The sequence below is a fragment of the Nesoenas mayeri genome (genome assembly GCF_963082525.1).
Source record: "Nesoenas mayeri genome assembly, chromosome: 2".
Taxonomy (NCBI): Eukaryota; Metazoa; Chordata; class Aves; order Columbiformes; family Columbidae; genus Nesoenas; species Nesoenas mayeri.
The window spans coordinates 50,435,391-50,455,533 of record NC_137543.1 but is presented as its reverse complement, the minus strand read 5'-3'; the positions used below and the strand labels follow the sequence as shown (position 1 = coordinate 50,455,533).

Genomic DNA, 20,143 nt, shown 5'->3' with positions numbered 1-20,143 from the left:
CCATCATTGTCTCTTCCCTTGCTCACTGCTTCCTGCTCTGGATGCTGCCCATTCAGCATCCTTACTGCATAAGGAGCACACCCCAGGGACTTGGCCCCTTAACGTTCAGGTTTTGTGAGACTTAGTGTCAGTAAAGGCAAACTTTCAGAAATCAATCCATGTCAAAGAGCTTGATTCTAAAGTCATTGAATGCTTAAAAGGTCAGTTTTGAGTGGAACACAAACCTAGGCTTCCTCCAGCAATACGATTAGGTTCCCCTCTCTGATCAATCTATTGTTTTTTTATCAAATTAGCAAGATTTTGATAAAATTGTAGGGGACATTACAATACTTGTGACAGTTTGGGATGCCTTGTAAATCATCTACCAACTATAACTGGAATATAATACAAGCCATTGTAATGCTTAATGAAGACGGCACACATCACTATCTTGCAACAACCATATGTTCTGCTGTTTGTATGCATTTGTTATCCAACCCTTACATAAGCTGTTGATTAAATTATCATCACAGGACAAGAACACTTGTAGCATGGTTGAGTTGATCAAAATAAAAAACGAAGGAGCTTTATGCTGAGGTGAGGCTGGCTGCTCGCCCTTCCAAGCCGCAACTGCAGGAGGAGGGAGCCTGCAGACCTGCAGTCAGCTGCACAACAGCCATCACTTCAGAAAAGACAGGGAATACACAAATTTGGGGCTTGGGCTACATAAGACAGGGCAAACTAAATAACCGCACTTTGTCTGGTGCATAAGAGAAGGAATGGTCGGGGAGGGGGTTGAAGGGAAAGGCTGGGGAGAGGGTTGCTTCACTGGTTTGAGGAACTCGTGAGATGTTACACACGTCTCACACAGCAGCAGGCCACCTATGCGAGCTGGGACAAGCCAGGCTTAGCCGCAAAGGGGGACGCGCCGCCGGCTGCCAAGCGCATTTCAGGGGGTCTCCGCCTCCCCGCTCCTGCCCGCCGGGGCGCCAGCGCCTGCCCCGGGGCACTGGCCCCCTCCCGGCAGAAACAGCGGGGCAGCAACCGGGCCACTTCTCATGGCACAGCTGCAGCCCGGTGCCACTCCAGCGGCCGCGGACGGGCCGAGCCGAGCCGAGCCGCTGCCCCCGGGTCCGGTGCTGCCGGTGCCAACCTCCGAGAGCCATGTGCCGTGTACTACGGACACAGACTCCACCTTCCCCCGCTCCCGCCCGCCCCCACGCATCCAGGAAGGGAAAAAGAGGAGGAGGAGGAGGAGGGAAGAGGGTGAAAGGGAAAAAAAAAAGAGAGAGGTTGAAAGGAGGGAGCTCGCCGAGACCCACCCTTCTCCCTCCTCCTCCTCCGGGCTGCTGGCCGGGCTTTTGTTTTCCTCCAGCTCCCCGTTTCCCACACGTGATTGCCGTGTTATTGCACAGGGCGCTCGGCGGCGCGGCTGCACCTATAAATACGGAGCGGGCGGGCGGCGGGGGCTCGGGGCAGTGCGACGCGGCTGGGCGGAGGGCACCCCCGCGGAACCCCCATGCACCCCGGCGGGCCGACGGCACCCATGTCCCGCCGCCCGCCCGCCTAAGGGGGAGGCAGAGAGAGGCAGCGCCCGGCCAACGGGGAGGGGAGGGGGAGCCGGCCGACCATGGCGGCGGCCGCCACCGCCGCCAGCCCCGGCAGTCCCGCCGCCGGGCCCTTGCCGCAACCAGAGCCCTGCCCCAGGAAGGGGCCGCCGCCGCCGGGGCCGCCGCAGCCGCCGCCGGCGCGCAGCGACCCCCGCCGCAGGCAGGCCGCGCTCTCCTTCCTCACCAGCATCTCCCTCGACGGGCGGCCCCCGCCGCCGGGCAACGACGGCCTCGCCGCCAGGCCCCGCCAGGCCCCGCCGCCACCACCGCCGCCGCGGCTAGGCAGCCCCCCGGCGGCGCCCGCCGAGACCCCCCGGGCCCAGGAGGAGGAGGATGAGGAGGAGGAGGAAGACGCCTTCGCCGCGGTGCAGGTGCCGGCCGCCGCCTTCCTGGGCGCCGCGGCGGCGGGCAGCCGCGGCCGCCTCAACTCCTTCACGGCGGGGGTGCTGCCGGCGCCCTTCGGCCGCGCCAGCCCCCAGGGCCCCATCTGCGGCGGCGGAGAGCTGGGGCAGTCCGGCCCCGCCGCCGCCTTCGAGCTGCAGCGGTCCCGGTAAGCCGCGCCGCGGGGATGGTGAATGCGCGGGATGCGGAGATGATACGCGGGATGCGCAGGCGACGGGCTCGCCCCTCGGGAAGGGGGGGCTCGGCAGCCGGGCGGCGGGGGGGGCGGCCGTGGGGAGGCCCGTTAGCCGCAGGGTGGGAGCGCCGGAGGCTCGCTCGGCGGGGCCGGGCGGGCGTCTGGGCGCTTGGCTGCCTGGCCGGGGGGAGCAGCGGCAGCGGCGGGGACGGGATGGGATGGGATGATGTGCGGGCGTGCAGGGGCAGGTCTGCAAAGGTGCCCGAGCCTCCCGGGCGGCAGCAGTCATGCTCAAAGTTTCGCTCCTGCTAAGCGGTGCTGGCGGACGGCTGCACCGCCGCCGTCCCGTTCTGCAGCCGAGCACAGCTCCGGAGCAGTTGTCACCCCTTTCTCATGGCTGGTGGCACCCGCCCTGCCGCCTGGCTTATCGGCAGCAGGCTGGGAACCAGCCCTGAGCCAAGGGCACTGTAGCCAGATCTGTAGCCCACAAAAGGGGAAGGAAATCTTTCCATCCATGCCCAACGGACTATAGTGTATATGCAGAGTGTGAGCAGCGTCTCACTAACTCCCTAAATAAGCTATTTATCTACAAGCGCTTCATGTTCCTCTGGGTTGTTCCTTGCTGCCAGGTACTCTTGTGCCTTTTAATTCCTAGAGGAATATCCTAACCTGCTTGAAAAGCTGAGACTTCTGGTTAAGAATGTGCAATCATGTAAAAATGTGCAAATGCATATGGATTAATTGCGCCATGGGTACAAAATCATCTTCCTTCACTTCCTCAACAACATGCTTGGATATCAAAGACTGTGGTGGAGGAAAGAACCAGGGAAGAAGCTGGAGGAAATTACTGTGCTCCCCAAGCCCGCATCGGTCGCCACTCCCACATTTCCCATTTGCCACACTCCTTTCTTTTTTCTCCCTTGGACAAATAGGTAGACTTTGAGTCACATGTTATTGCAAGGGTTTATAAGGGTAATTGAGCATAGATCACTGTAGAAAAATCCCTTTCAGAACCAACCAGCTTGGAGAAATTGGAGGTATTCCAGGAGAAAGTTGTCTTAAATGTGTGCCCCACTGTTGGTTGTTGGGGGAGGACGGTGAGGAGGGTGTTTTTTCTTTTTTTTTTCCCCTTCCATCTGGATTGTTTTGGTGGCTTTTTTGAGCCCCTTTTCAGGTGCTGTGCTAGGGTGCCCCACCTCCCCATGTAAAATGCCTGCTGGGCGGTTGCAATTGTACTGTGGTTCACCAAGCACAGCAACGTGACACATGGGCATTTTAGTCTGTGACATGGTTCTGCACACTGTTGCACATGGCCTTGTGAGTTAGGAGTGACCCGCAGGCCATGATTTGGGAATTACATTTCTACTCTTGGGCTTTTTACTTGGTGGTAATGTGCTTGGCAGTACCCTCTTCAAGAGACTGGATTCTCCTTGGCCTTGCACTTAGTTAGTCTATTATTCATGAAAGATTCGTGTGTCGTCTTTCTGGATTCTCAAGAATCTTCCTTGGTTTTCCTGGCTTGCACACTTTGATCCTGTGCTCAGTTCTAGGAAGGATGCCCAGATCTCGCCTGTATCACTTCTTCCCTCCACCTGTCATTTTTTCCCTTGCCCCTGTTTGCCACTCTCTGAATTTTCCTTCCACAACTGATGCTTTTGTTGTTGTTACATGAGAACAGTGTGGAGTTTAAGAGGGAAAGGTAATTACTGTTCTTGTTTACAACCTGGAAATCCAGTGTTGTCCAAGCTTGGCTGTGCTGCTAGTGTGCAGACAGGCTGCATGGATAGCCCAAGTCCGAGGCAAGGGAAGTCGCCTATCAAAACGTGGTCAGGGTGCTCCTCCAGTCTTACAACATCCCTCCTTTGTGCTGTGTATTTTCTTGTGGTATAAGATGTAAGGAAAGTGCTGTTTTTCTCATACTCTTTCATTTTCTTGAGAGCTATATTCAGTTGTGGTGGAGACCTTGCATAACTCCCCCAGGCGTGAGGCTCTCTATTGTGGCACTTGCTTACAGCTGGCGCTGGTGCAGAAGAGCTCCAGGTTATGCCCCCAGCTTTGCTGACTGCCCTGATGCTGCACATGTGCAGCCTGGGGCGGACTTCGGCCTGCTTTCAATAGATTTGTTTCAGTTATGGAAAAGGTATATATTTTTACACATCAGGAATGGACAGCTGCAGACCGTAGTTGTATTGAACATTTGCCTCTCATCGTCTCAATGATAAGCCGTGGTAGGGGCTCTGATTGCTGGGGTCAGTCTTGGCTGCGCAGAAGATAAATCGTAGGCATGCACAGGGCTGGCGCAAGCCCAAGGATAGAGGGTTCAAGCAGATCTTCTGCTCTCTTAATGGAGAGGAAGGAACCAAATGCCCAGCACATGGCCTGCCTTTCTCGGTGGGACGGGGTGGGAATCACTGCAGCTGCCCGGAGACAGACATTAGCTCCCCTGAAGGAGGATGCAGAGAAGCAGAGAGGAAAATCAGAGATCTTTTTTTATGCAGTTCATGTGTGCATCTGCTGTCTCTCCTCTCACCCTTCCACTTTCCTTGCAGCAGGCTTGATACTGAGTTTGATGCATTGTTTGACAGACTAGTCCTCTGTGCCGAGACATGTAAGTTATGTTGTAACGTGAAACCATTTTCTATTACAGTATGAGGCAGGACAAGCTGTCTTATGTTGTTGTTATTATTTAGTTTTCAGAAACCATTGTGAAAATATAATCAGAGTTTCCTGGCTTTTTTGTTTGTGTTAGCAGTTTGTATAATTGCGTACTAGTTTATATTTAACAAGGTGATCATTAATGTGGTTTGGGTTTGTGCTCTATGTGTATTCACAAGGAACAAACGATACAAAAAAAGAACAAGGAGCTTCTAGCTGTTTGGAGGCTAGTATGTAATTATATGTAAATGGAAAAAAAAATGCTTGTTCAGAAGTTGGCTTGTTGATGCCAAAGGCTCCTGTCAAGTGCAGAAGAAGTTTTTCTCAGTTTTGTGGTGAATGGGTAACTGAGGACATGAGGCTGTTGGAAACCAGGGGCAGGTTCTGCCAGGTTTTCCTTTGTGTCAAATCATAATTTGTTTTAATAACTTCTTAATTAACTCTGTGGAACAAGATTTCAGTAACACTCGTTTAAAATTATTCCAGATCCTGGAGGTTAGGTGATGGTCACAGGTACTTGGTTTTATGGATGCCTACAATTTTCATTGCCATAGTTTTCTTCAGGAAAAATACTGCTGACGTTTCCTTTTCTACCTAAGGCCTTTCCCAGTGAGCCTGGTAGTTAGAAACATGCACATGCCTTTTATTTTTATTCCTAAGGAAGCAAATCAGTGATTGGATTTGTAGTTGAAATGTTGCTTACAGTTGCTTGTCTGTGTTGCTGTGTCAGGCTTGAAGGCAGATGGGCAGGAGAATTCCTTCTGGGAGCAGCTGGTGCTGGGAAGGAAGCAGAGAGGAGTATCTGCTGAGTAATCGCTGCAGGGAGGTCCACTCCAAAGGACATTGAAGTTATCATGGTCCAAGTAGGTTTGTCTTAAGAATTTACTGACCTACAAGGCAAATCTCATTTCCTGAGTGATTCTAAAATTGATTTATGACTAGTAAAGCTTGTGAAGATTGAATTTGTTTCTACCCGTTAGAAAATAAAGAGCTGCGTATGGTCTCGGTATTCATCTTGTGGAGAGATGCAGTGAAGGAGGATGCTGGAACAGTTGACTTGCCTGGCTTTTCCAGGGCTTGCAAAGTGTGATGGGTTGATAGTGCTGGAGGAAGCCTCCAGGATGTTGCTGAGGAGCTGTTTAGTTTGGTAGCGGAGTGCTGTGAGGTCAGATCCTGCAGGCAGTGCGGACTCAGCCCACCATGGAAGATGCCTCTAAACTGAACATGCTGGAGACAAAAGAAGAGCCTCTCAGGAACAAGTGTCTTGCAGGCAGAATCCTGAAAGAGGAGCAACACAAAGAGCTGGGGGCACCGTCCACCCGGCAGGGTCATCCCAGCATCAGGAGTGGGCTTGTGAGCCGCTGGAAACACATCAGACCTTTTGTGTGTGATGAAGCCTGTGCTATTCACTGAACCTAAAGCCCTTCAGACAACCCAGGTTTCAAAATGATGTATACAAGAGTAGCGTGAAAACAGCAATTTAATGGTCTGAGAAGTGAATGGGAAGTACGCATGCTGAACTAAGTCTTTTCATAGATGTGTGACCTTGAATACCACTGATGGTTGCTGTCTCTGAAGAAGGGGATGCTTACTGACTTCAGCTGTCACTTCAGGAGGCTTAATGGCCTTCCTGTGCCACCCTGAAGAGGTGACACTCAGCAACAGGGTTAAGACTTGGGTGATAAGGACTATTTCACTGGCCGCACCAGCATCCTGCTGCATCTCTTGGGGCAGGTCCCTCATGACCTGTTTTCACTGCTACAGGCCCTGTGTAAGTCTTTGGTGCTGCTCCCAAGGGCTGCCCCCCTCAAATAAGGGCTGGCGTCTCCATGCACGAAGCTTGCAAGCTCCTCCAGGAGTCCTGTGAGGAACACTGAGTACACCCATGTCCTTCAGCATGAGCACAGTCACTTTGAGCCATGCAGGAGCAGTCACTGACCATCAGTGGGCTTCTGGAGTTGTGCACAGGCCGAGCATGGCCAGGCCCACATCATGCTGACCATCAACCATCTCTGGTGGTCTCTGCCTGCTTTGTCCCTTGTGCAGGGCACCGGTTTGCGTCTCCCTCTGTTGCTTCCTTTGAAACTTGTGAAAATGTGGTCATCTTCTAGCTGTTGATTGAAGTTGACCCATGATTCAGAAGTCACTGCAATACAGCGGTGCACAGACAAATGGACAGCATAGCTGCATCAGCCTTGTTCCTTTAATACACAAAGCTTTTAAAAACAGATCCCACACAAGTTTGCTCTGGCATATTTTAGGCTTTTATTACACTACTTAGCAAGCATCTCTGGCAGATAAAAAAGGTAATATTCATCAGACAAAATAAAAACCCTTTGCTGTTAATTTTGAAGAGGAGCTGGAACAGAACATAGTGTTCACGACTACGAGGGAATTAATTAGACACCTTCACAGAGGGACAGATGCTGAGAGGGAGCTGCCTCGGCCAAAGCCTCAGGACTTGGCAGGTTTCAGAATGAGATGGCCTTAGAGCTGGACAGGTAAGAGGGCTCTGCCTGGGTCTGCTGGCTTAGCTGAAATTGGGTTAATTTTCTTCTTGCAGTTAGGAACTTTTCTTATTAGTAGCTAGCACGGTCTTTTGTTTTGGATATTCTGTGAGAATGAGATAATACACTATGTTTCCCAATCTTTGCCTGAGAAGAGCTACCCTCTTTCTTTGCAGTAGCTAGCTGTGTTTTAGAATCGGTATGAAAAGAATTTAAGAACTCACTGATATTTCAGCTGTTGTCAGGGAGACCGAGGACTTTTGAGCTGCCAGCTGCAGGTGCAAAATAGCAGCTGGGAGGGAGAGTAATGGGACAGAACCCAGACTGACATCCAGGTTGGTCATTGAAATATTCCCCATCAGCAGCAGCATGCTGGGTATGTAACTGGAGTTGACTTCTCCAGCTAATTAGTTCTGTTTGGGAGTTGGGTTCCGTTCGGGAGTTTGGTTCTAGTCCATTTGGAGTTCTGCTGGAATTCAGCCTGTTGCTCTCCTGCCATTTTACAGTGACCCTCTGGCCTGTCTGCCTCGTGCCTTTTTGTGCTCTCGCTGGGATCGACTGTTTGGGACCCGGGTGCTCTCCTTTCTGGGATGGGCTGTTCGGCACAAACGGAGTTAGTGAGAAATTGCATTGAGTATCACTTCTGTGGTTGTCGTCATTGTCTTTTAAACTGTTCTTACCTCAACCCATGATTTTCTCCCTTCCTTTTTAGTTTTCTCCCCCATCCCATTTTAGCAGGGGAGTGAGTGGCTACCATGGTCCTGTTTGCGGGCTGGGGTTAAACCACGACACTGAGTGGCTGCTCGTTAACTCCTGTGAGAAAACCTGAGCTGGTAACACCTGAAGAGTCGTGTTTGTGTTGGCTGCCTTGGCTGGCCACCAATTCAGATCTTTCCAGGTCCAGTGCTGCCTCGGGAAGTCCTGTGGTTATAGTGTACAGGTGCCTGACTGGTGTGCGGTGACCACTCCTGAGCCATCAGGAGAGTGGGGAGGGAGACATTTCATCAGGTTTGCTTGTGTGGTCGGTGCATTTCCATTACTCAATCTTTCTTTTCACCCTTTTCTTTACTGGAAAAGCTCCTGTGCAGGTAGCCAGGTCCTTTTCCTTAGGAGCCCTCCAGACCATCACAAAAACATAGTTTGATGGTAGATACATAGCATAATGACAGATCATAGTTTGATGCCAGCGTTTGGATAGGAAGTATGCTTTAATCTGTAATTATTATGACTTTGAGAACTCTTATGGTGGAGGATATAGCTTCTCTTGGAACAATTCAAAACAGCTAAAATACAAATATGAGATTCCCATGTATCCTCTCTGAAAGGGAAAAAAACAACCCTCTATTAATTCTGTGGCTTTCTTGTTTCAAATAAATAAATACCGAGTGGGCTGTCCAGAGCCTCTGTAGAGTGGTGAGTGTGATATGAGGTAAAGAAGCCAAATCCTGATTTTATTTTTTTTCCACCCTGATTTCAGCTGTTTGTAGTCTCTCAGGCAAGATCTCCGCTACACAAACATAAAGAATCATCTTCATAATTTAACCTGAAAATTCAGAAGTTTGGTTTTACATGTTAGGACTCCTGTATGTTGAAACTTCAGTAGATATCAACTTAGACCATGCTGAATACGGGAAATCAGATACTATTTGAGCCATGAAAATACCCACAAAATTCACCTATGGATGTATGCTAATACCTCCAAGGATGTAATCAGTCTTTTCTGACAAACATTCTCTTCTACACTCAGAATTCCTATTGATGGCTGTGGGGCTGCCATGAGATACCAGGCTTAGCAACACAGCAGGTGCAGTGAGACACAGAGCTGGCTCCTTTCATAACCCAACTAAAAACCCCTTGCCAGTTTGCTGTAAGAAGTATTATTCCTAGAAAATGGAAATGACATAATTTGGCATATGAAGAGTATCTGTCTGCTGACCTGCAGTTTGCAAATAACACGCTGAGAAATCTAAGGAATGGTATTTGATTTCATAAGAAGAGCTTAGTTTATTTGCTGCAAGGGTAGGGTAAAGATGGCAAATCAGGAGAAGAAAATTTCACCAGTGGTTGGAGAAAATGCGATGTGCCAGCGGCAAACTTTTAGGACTCTCAGGGTTTGCTTTTCAGGCTGCAATAGGCAGATTTAGAGAAGTATGTATTTAAGGAACTATGAGGTTCCTTTACAGGGACTACTGTGTTATATTAATCGCAACTGTTTTCCTGTCATGAGTGCTAAATGTATTTTCTGTTCTTATCATGTATTTCAAAGTCAACACTACTGTTGGCAGCTATGTTTCAGAGTTTTTGCCTAAGGAAGGTTTTCTATTGTGGAAAATTTAGAAGTGAATGGAAAGTGAAGCAAAGGCTACCTTCCTTTTTAGAAGTTTTTTTCTTTCTTTTTTTTTTAGAGCCTTTCACCCTATATATGAATATAAAGGACAAGCACATGTTCTGAGCAAGCAGTAATGGTTTCCTCCATGTTGTTATAGACCAGGCTAGCAATTTTGTGAAATTGAGGTTTCGAGAAAAAAAGATTCACTCACCACAATTGTGATGTGTTTTCCCCTGCTGGTCTTGGATTGCAGCGTAAGGTATGTCCTTTATGACCCAGGATCCTGCAAAGCCTGAACGGTGTTTACATATGTATAGAACTGCTCAGTTAAAAAAAGCACCAGTGTATAAAGTTATGCTAGTAAGTAAATCTTTGCAATATCAGGGATTTTACTGTATAACACTGGGAAGATTAAAAAATAGAAAGCTAGATAACTTTAATAATTTTTTAGACAACAGCGGATTGCATTTTTGTGCTCCTACAGATAACCATATTACCAAGGTAAATATGATTAGGTTTTCAAATCTACATGGTGTCAAGGCAAATCAGACATAGGCACATCAGTTTATGGTTAAAAGCATTCAAAAGAAGCATAAATTTTCTTGCAAAGAAAAAAAACATTGAATTTTTTAACAGGAAAAATCTGTAAGATGATATTATGCTGACTTCTTTCTGCAACACATCATGCAGCTGGAACTAAGCTGCATGGAATGAAGAGAGATGAAGCTCTTCAGCTTGCTTTTCCCTTTCTCTGGGCTTTGGGTCGAATGTTGAGGGCCAAGAAACTGGTAGTGCCACTTGGTTTGCAGCCTGTTTGCAGGTAACTTTTTTTCAGCCATCTGTGTGCTATCTGGTGCACGTGGCCTCGTTTATGACCGTACGGGACATGTCTGCACACATTTTTTGTGTAGACAAAGGGGACAGAGAAGTGATACTAGGATGCTGTGGTGTTGTCAGTGCAGCCTCAAGAGGCACCGGCCACCAGGTGCTGTTACTGTCCTTGGAGTTGAGCTTGTGCCTTCTGCAGTGTGGGAAGGCTGGTGATGGGTCTCTCTCTGTGTTCTCCGCGCCATGTAGCATAATTTCCTTTCCCCTTTCAGGATAAGGAAAGAGCCACTGCAGGTACAGAGTCAGCAACCCCCAGTAAGGAAAGTGGATGGGGAAACATGCAGGAGGCTCGAGCATTCCCAGGATCCTTGTTTCTGGTGGGAAAGGCTCCAACCCTCCAACAAGGTTGGATCACACAGGTTAATATGCCAGAAGGGAAGAGGAGGAGGTGAGAGACCTGGAGCTGAGCTGTCTGACAGGAGGTGTACTTGCAGGCACTGTGGCATGGATTTTCATCATGATGAAAGGGTTGGATGTTACTACCACTGTTTTTTATAGAGAGAACTGACAGCACTGGAGCAGCTTGTTCCCTACTGCATCTGCTAGCACAGAAGCAGATTATAACCCTAGCGTGGTGGTGTGCCCTTTGAGGGGTGCAAGTGGCACACCTTTGCCAGCTGACTCCAGGGGAAGATGTGCTGCTGTAGGGGGAGGGCATCCCAAGGACCTAGGATGCCTTGGGCACTCAGGGAGGACCATTGTGTCACCTGGAGGGATGGCTGGTTTCATCCAGTACCCCCAGCACATGTAGGGATGGAGCAAGGGGAGCCAGGAAATAACTGTCACTTGAGGCCCTTTGCCTTCAGGCTCGCTTGTGCCATATTCATACATTTGTGTGTACACAAATATGGGCCATACCTACACCTTGTTTGCACTGGCACGTGGTAGTAGGAACCTTCAGTTCCCACCCCACTGTACTCTGTACTCAGCCCATCTGAAGAATATAACCTAAAGCAGAAGCTAGATGTCAGCTATGGTCTGAAATATACTTCAAAAACATGTTTTTCTTTTTTCTTTCTTTTTGCTTGACAACTTAATTCCTTGTATTTTTTCTGTCATACCCCTCTACAGGCAAAACTTTAATTTTTCTGTTGCTTCTGCACTTGCATTAGTACCTACAGATCCCACAGAAAAGGAGATTCAGTTCTTCATTTTTCAGTCAAGGTTGCTATCAGTTACACCCAGGCAAACGCAGAGTGACAGAGGGATCACCCACATGTCCGTCGGGTGCAGTGGACTTGCACACCAGAGAGTGAAGTCCTCCTTAGGTGACAGAGCTACATGAAAATGAGGACTCTGTCTTGATACCTGTAGCATAGGCAGAGTTGAGCAGGCTTGGTTGTTAACAGGCAAACTTCGTAGTTCTCTGAGTTGCTTTAAGTGAATGATACTGTTTCCAACTGTAAAACATGGAGGTGTTTTTTTGGGTAATACGAAGAGAGGAAAAACAGCTTTCAGACGCTACAGTGCAAAGTGCTGTTTAATGGCTTGGGGAGGTGAGTCGTGCAGGTGCTGCAGCAGGTTATGCAGAAAGGTGTGGAAATCTCACCCTCTGCTATTGTCTTGGAAGCATGGTCTTTACAATACAAAAGTGTAACTACATTTTCTACAATGGAGATCACATAACCTCCTGTCTTCAACCCATTGTGTATCTTAGGAACCTTCCTAATATTATGAGGCTGTTTTCTTAATTAAAGCAAAACTGGGTGTGATTTTTTAATTGGTGGTTTTTACTCTTTTGTAGAATGCCATCTTTTAGCATAACCTAATCCAGAAGAAGTGGCAGCTAAGAGGTGGTTGCTTAAAAAGGCAGAATTGTTTACAGCAGAACACAAAGTGCCACTGTCAAGTGCCTCCGTCCTGACCTTTGAGATTTATTTGTAAAATCTGTATTTTTCTGTGTGCATGACTCACCTCAAGATAAAATGCTTTTCTATTTTAGAAGGCACTCCGGGTCTGCAGAACTCACAAGCAGCCTCTCAAATAGCAAGTGTCTGCTCACATTTTTTTTAAGGAGCAGACTTCATTGTCCAAGTTTTTTTGCTTCTATTTGTTTTAAAGGGATTATTATAAATATTGGTTTGTTCGTTCATTCATTTCCTTATTGATGTAAGGATATTCAAGTCAAAGATAGTGCTCGAGTGTAACAGGGAGCAGAGTTTGAGCAAATGCATTTAAAAAGTAAAACATGCAAATTGCATGAATTTGCCAGCACCCTTAAATAGGCACCTTCAAGGGAGTATTTTCTATTGCTCTCATCATCCTCTGTGTGAAGGAGGAATGGATGATGAAAACAGAAACATGGATTTTCTCGCAGTGAGTTTGTGAGCTCATAAACTTCCTTCATCTGAAAGGACATAGCCTGGCAGCAGAAATGAGGATTTTTTATGGTGTGGTACTGAAGCTGTGCTCAGTGCTGTACAAAATGCTGTTACTCCTTCATATCCCTTAGGAGCGAAGCCCCCAGCCCGCAAACAGTTGTGTGCAGTAGGACCCTGCACAAAGGTGTGGGTCGTAACTGGAATTACCTCCCCTGGTGGGATGGGATCAAAGAGGCTGGAGTGGAAAAGCCCTTGTGAGCCACTGTGTGTTTGCAAAGGTTGAGGCACCTGAAAACAAATGGGCTCTGAATTAATTGCAGGGTTGCTCGGGTACAAATGAGAACAGGATTAGGCCTGTCTTTTCGATTCGAGTTGCAGAGGTGGTATTTCCAACCTGTTGAGTGATTGCATATCTCGAATATCTTACTGGATAAATGAATGTGATATCAACAGTTTTGGGTATTTCGTGTAACTGGCAGTCGTCTTGCAATTGTTGCAGTTCTCTGTTTTGTGTGATCGCCAGCAATATTTCAACATGGTAGTGTTGGTGGGGTTTTCTTGTGGCTGTCATTTACACACGTTAAAAGAAACCCAGCCTTTGAGAGGCTCTTGACCCTTACATCCACTTTGCCAAGATGTGGGGTTACGGTAATGAAGACTTCACTTCTCCAGTGTTTGTTCTGAGGTAGATGTCTGTCTTGTGTTATTCCAGCTAAAGTGAGCAGAGCAGTCGAGCAATTCAAACTGGGATTTTTGAAGGAGCCTCTGAACCATTAATTTTGAGGAACTCTCTGAGCTCCTTTGAAAAATCTCATTTTGAAAAGACAGCATGTGCTTTTTTTTAAGGGTTTTCACAGATTTTCCTTACCACACTGTCCGAACCTGCTCCCATTTATATACTTGTCCTCCCTGACATTTTTTTGGGAGTGGTTGCCATTGTTGTGGGATTTAATCGTGGTTCTGCTTTTATTGATGTTAACAGCACACCTCTGGTTTGATCATTGGATCAGGGAGATTGCTTTATGCTGACCCACTAATAGAAATGGACAAAAATGCCTTTTATAAAACTTGAAATGTGACTTTGGGGGCCACAGCACTATTAATCCTTTGCATCTCAGCCCATGGAGAGACATGGGCTATAACAAGCAGAAAAATGAGGTGCAGGTTGTGCTTTTCTAATGCAATGTGAGTGTAATTCTCTGATTGCTTCTGAAGCTGCTGTTTCCACAAGCTCAGAACGAGAGCAAAATTGAAACAGAAAGACTTCTCAGAGGCTTGGTCAGCTCCTCACATGATGTGCCTGTGACATGGACGGTCAGTCCCACTGGGTTACACTGTTTCTTGTTTTGCACAAGTTTTTTAAACATCCAGTGGGCTGAAAGAAAGCTACATAAAAACCACCAGTGCTATAATTTATTTAAGTCTGGAGCCTCTGTGAGAAAATTGGGCCTTCTCCTCCTAGAAGGCCCATCACTGTGTCAACAAGCAGCGTGGCCCATCAGGAGCAGGTCAGTAGACCCAGGAGCTTGGTGCTGAGAACCAGATGTACACGCTACGGAGGTTCGGACCAGCTCCAGCCTGGACTTCTGGACTAGACACCAGTCAGTCATCAGAGAACAGGCACCATGTTCCTGCAGCGTGCCACCTGGCTTTGCACCATTCAAACACAGTGGAGATACGCCCACTGAGTCTCAGGTCCCTGTTCTAGGACAAAGGGATTCATATTGAACTAATGTAAATTTCTCACACCCTTCTAGCCACTTGGATTAATATGCTTTTTGTTTGACCCTGTGAATTAAGATGCTTTTTCTCTAGTCATTTCCATTGGGAATTACAGACTTCCCTCTATCCATTGGGGGTTTTAAAAAGATTTTGCAGGGAAAACATAATTTTTGCTTGTTGAGTCATAGCACTGGGCATCAGTTTTCTTTTTACTATTCAGTTGTGAGCTTTCTAAATCTTCATTTAGTAATGTGGTAAGTTCTGTGAAAATTGTTCGTTGGTGTTTTGTTGTTTTGTTTGTTTTGTTTTTTGTGTGTGTTTTTGTTTGTTTGTTTGTTTAATTACAGTTATTCACATTAAGGGACATCTTTCCTGTCTGTTTATTGAAAAAGGTGAAACAGGAAAACCGAAATTTCAAAATTCTGCATCACACGTTGATGGCAGTTTGTGAACTTGATTAACACAGATGTCTAGTGTCATACCCAGCACGGTTTTACCCTTACCCTGCGCTGTTTTTAGAAGGGAACACACAGCAGCTGAGGAAGTAGTGGTTTCAGTTCAAGAGACCTGGGGAGAAGAGTTCATTTGTTTAATTAAAAGAAAGAAAAAAAACCCACCACTTTTATACAAAGTATAGCTAATTTCACTTTCAGCGGAAGCCATAAGACAAAAATTTGCCTTTGACTTCTGTGTAAGTAGCTACCAAATGAGTCTTCGTGGTTGGTCCCACCCAAGCTTTGCAAGGGAGAACCACACTGGGGTTTGGCACAGAGGCTGAGGGTTGGGTGCCTCCTCTTCCAGCCCTGCTGTTTGCAGCTCCTCACATTCGCGCTCTTCCCCTTGTCCCAGCCAGATACAGGCAGCGTTTGGTGAACACATCCATGCATCCCTCTGCTCTGGACCATCCAAGCACAAAGCCGTTCCCCTCTCCCTTCCGTGTTGGACAGCCTCAGTTGTTCAGGTCTGAGGAGGCAAAGGAAGACAGAATCAAAACAATGCGAGTTTTGTGTAATTTGATATTATTTTTCTGTGAGCTGTGGCAACAGCCCCCACAGCAGCACTTAGTTCAGACTTTTTCCTCTGCAGAGACTTGTGGGGAGGAGGGAAAATGCTGCGGGTGCTTGGGCAGTCGGAGAGGCAGTGCCAGAAGTGCGTATTTGGTTCCTTCACTGGACGGATTCTTTGTAAGGTTGCTGCTGTTTCTAAAGGAAAAAAAAAGATTTATATATCTCCTATTTTTGAACTAGTGGTTAACAGATCCTGGCCAAGAGAGGAAACCTTCTCAGTTCTCATTGTAGGTCTTTCACAAGTAACTGAAGGCTGATCTGTTAGCACTTGCATCCCCCATTTTACTTGTTAAACTTGTACGGATGGTTTCCTGCTGTTGGGATTGAGTGTCTCAGTCACCACTGCCGGGAGTGCCGCTGGCTGCCCCGCGACAGCTCCTGGGAGAGAACCTGAGCACCAGCCATGGGAGAACCTGAGCACCAGCTGCAAACTCTGCTCCGCTGCCCTCCCCACCACCACCTCCTTGCACCGTCTTGCCCTGGAAAGCTTCACGGCAGGCACAGGGATTACTCAACCATCCCTTTTCTTGTTGACATTGTTCCTGCGGGCTGCGAGACGGTGTAGAGCCTGTTGGAGCATGGTGGGATGGCTGGAGCAGTCATTGTGAAGGATTTAGGTGTGCTTTACTTCAAACAATAGCTGTATGTCCACATTATATTTGTCCTTCTGAGTACAAGCAAGGATGTTTATTCTGTATTGTTAGCTGCATTTCTTCTTTATGAGGTGCAGCGATAAGTTTTTCCAGTTGCCAAAAGAGTTTTTTCCTGTCTAGAACTGCCGTGGTTCTATTCCCAATTTTGGTTCTCTTTTTTTTTTTACTCTTTTTCTTGAAAACCTTCAAAGCATGGTATGCTTGTTGTGGTTAGGTGCAGAATTAGTTTAGACATTAAAAAAAACCCAAACAAGGAAAGGAATTGTCTAGGGGGAACACACAGAACTCCTTCTCTGTACCCTTCAGGCTAATATGAAGAGAAATATTTATATGCAAGAAAGCTCAAAAGGATGCTGAGCAGTTCATATGTTGTAGTATTGCCATCAGGGTACTAATATTTGTGTATTACTTACTTACCCAAATGCTACTTTATATGTAATCTGAAAGCTTTAGGAAACCAAAAATATACTACAGAGTGTATGCTTCCTGAATTCCTACTTAAAGCCAAAATAAAGAGATATGTGTTGTCAGATCATAAAATATATTGTAGTGGAGAAGTATATTGTTTCTTCAATTGTCTATCTGATAGCCTCCTTGGAAAATTAAGTATTTTCAGTAGCAGCTTTGTGGTCTATACCCTGTTTGCCTAATATTTTTTATAAAATGATGTAACCAATACTGGCACAGGTAAAACAAGCTTGCATTTAACTCCCAGGCAGGGGAGTTTTAAATGGGAATTTGTTGTATATACATAATCACATTAGGCAACATTGGTGTTCAAAATCCGTTTTTTTACTCCTCTCACAACAAAGCTCCTAGGTCTGCGGTTAAATGTTCTGTGACACATTTTTGAATGGGCCTTTTGCCCTGCTTTCAGTTCTTTGATGCAAGAAGCTTTGCCAGGAAACAAGAATCTCTTTCTTCTCTCTCTGTGTTTATTCAGCTTGGGACCGTGATGCTGAATATGCAGACAGACACACAAGTCAGATGATCTAAGATGTGTGATGTTATAAGGTTTCACACATTTCACACAAAAATAATGTAAAATCAGTATTGGAGTTGTTAGGTCTGCATTTAATGTTTGTACCATCTGTGTATGTCTTAATCCTTTTAAAAAGATAGATTTTTTTTGCTTTTCACCACCCCCCTGGCTGTTGTAAAGTAAATCCTCTTGGCGTTACATTTAGTCACATCTTTTGAAAGAGGTGATTAGTTTAAAATAAGTATTTCTACATTAGCTTTTGTCATTGATATATAGATACATATTTTAAATCAGAGCCCAATGCTGCAAACACGGATACATTCAGTCTTACACTCCCAGGTAACTTGCTGCCCCTGGCTTATAAAGTCATTGCCCAAGACACTCAAAGCGAGCAGTTCTGTAGTTTCATTTGAGCACGAGCCCCATCAGCCGAGGTTTCTGCAGAAGTGCATCGTTAGTCATGCAGTTAGAACCTTTGTTTGGAATCTTGAAGTACATGAGGTTTTGAAGGATCAGATCTAATTATTGGTATTAGTGACTTTTTTCTAGTTCTTAGCCTGGTATATTGTAAAATCTTGGAGAAAATGGGCTTTCAGCAATTACCTCAGAGATGTTTCTGTAAATGAATGTGTGTAATTAGTTCTTGTAATATTAGAAGCTGAATATAACACTACAACCTGGGAGAATACCAGGCACTAAAGCAGTGAAGTCTGTGACAAAAACTGATTTTTATCCAAAGTTGTGGCAAAGTGAGGCTGGTTCAATATATATACATGCTTAGTGTTTTAAGGAGACAATCCGCTGCTGCCAAAATTTTCTCCCATCGGTTTTTCTGTTTTTAAGTTTTTTGTTGCCTGCCTGATGCTGCTTATGGAGCAAAGACTGTTCTGTCTGGAGGTGCCTGGAGGTGATTAAGGGCAATTAAAGGGATTACTGGCCCAAAGCAGAGGCTGGCTGAAGCAAATACCCTCACAATTCCAATGTTTTATTTCACAGCCCAGAGTATCACCTTAAACTGAAATAGGTGCTGGTTTAAGCTAGAACAGGTCTGACTCTGCTCTCTAAACCACATTTAGGTTTTTCAGCTTTTTGAAATACATAGCTTTTTAAGTTGAATGGAATAGCAGAGCCAGATCCACTGCATCTGTTTTCAGGGACTCAAACCTTTTTTACCTGCATAGGCAAGTACCTTCAGCAGAACTCAATAATCACATTTGAAAGGTAGCATATACATGCACATCACACTCCTGGCTAGGGGAAACAGGAGCAAACAACTTAGACTGTGAGCTCTGGCTTAGAGGTTTTTAGGATTTTTAGTAGCTTTTTAAAGGATTTTTAGTCTGTTTTTTCATGACAGTTGGAAGTACTAGCAACGTTTCTAAATCACATGATCCAATAAAGGATCCTATGTCTCCTCTTTGTTGCATAGGGACTTACTCCAATATCGCCAGCTTCAAAGTCTTGCAATGTATGAGAGATGGTTTTTTAAGTTCCTGGACTACTGGGACGAGGTGCAGATGCTCAGTGTAATCTCCTTGTATTCTGTCTCTTTGAGAAAGTTTCTAACTTTCAAGATCAAAAAAACCTTTAAAATGATGCAGCCTTAAAGACCTACATACCAGAAGGCAAAAACAAGGCTCTTTAGGTTTTACAGAAATTCATAAATTTTTAATATGTTTTAGCTTTGTATTGTTGTTTAAAAGAATAACAGTCATGGGTCTCTCGTGCTTTCTGCTTTCAGAGAATCAGTGATGAATACTGGAGGCCCCATATGCACATGTAGCAGAGTCCTTGCATGTATTTTTTGATGGAGATAAGGCTCTCAGAAAAATCCCACATACCACCGTGGAAGTGGTAACAACTGTCTCCATCATGATTTTGCTTTTAGTATCTGCCTTGGGACTACTGGTCATGGGAAGATGCTGCTTCTGAGGCAAAAGTGGGTACAGCACAGATGGGCTGGGGCAGCTCAGGGACCTTGGTATGGCAGTGTCCCCCAGGAGCAGGGCTGTCTGATGAATTACCTCTGCACTGACATCTCCCCAACACACCCTGACGAGCAGCGATCTGGTTCTTGAGTTTACGGGGATAGTAGTAGTAGAGAAATGAAAGGGCACCCATGCATCCCTCCAACCCTTTAATTTTGTTCTCCTGTCATCACCTTTCCAACTGTATTTGTGGGAGAGCTCTGGATGTGGGCACCTTCTGTGTCCAGAAATTTGTAATACTGAAATCGGTCAGGACAGACTTCTGATTTTTTTCTTTTTTTTTTCCTGCAAGGCAATTGCCTCCTTTTTCGAAAGTGCTTTTCACCTGTGGACATGACCCAGCGGCACCATTGCCTGTCTCAACAAAACCAGCTGGCTGCTCTGGGGTATGCTATATCCCCGACAGGTTGTTAACCTGTCACAAGACGGGGGTGTCATCGCCTGCTGGACCGAAATGTTCAAATCCAGCTCGGAGCTTTTTCAAAATTACCTGTTTTGCACGAGTAAGGGTTTCGTAATGGTGTTTTATTGTCACACTGGGGGTGGTGCCTGTGAGCAGCTCATCGCTGGCTCTTGCTGAAACTCGTCCCAACAGCAGCCACTTGCTTGGGTTACGGTGGCTGCCCACAATCCCACCCTGGGGGCATGAAGCCAGTCATGAAGTATCTTTTTACAATACATGAGTTTGGATGACTTAATGATTTTTGACAATAACGGAGTTACCAGCAATAGTAAAAGTATCTTGAAGATCAAGTAGTGGCACTGCAAAATGGTCACAGTGTGTAGTGTTGGGATGGGACACAGGGCTACCCCCTGTATTTCTGGTCCTTCTTTTAGGAATTTTTCTTCAGTTGTTGTAGTCTGT

The 20,143-nt window shown here is 46.3% G+C and overlaps 1 protein-coding gene across 1 annotated transcript in view; it reads left to right on the top strand.

The window, feature by feature from the left end:
- Positions 1-1,609: 1,609 nt before the first annotated feature.
- Positions 1,610-20,143, top strand: part of CABLES1 (Cdk5 and Abl enzyme substrate 1) — a gene marked incomplete at both ends in the record, with an annotated part of 72,558 nt that continues 54,024 nt past the window's right edge. The window contains one exon of the mRNA XM_080339820.1: positions 1,610-2,139. Within this exon, the coding sequence (XP_080195946.1) occupies positions 1,610-2,139 (530 nt within the window). The remainder of the gene's footprint in view (positions 2,140-20,143) is intronic.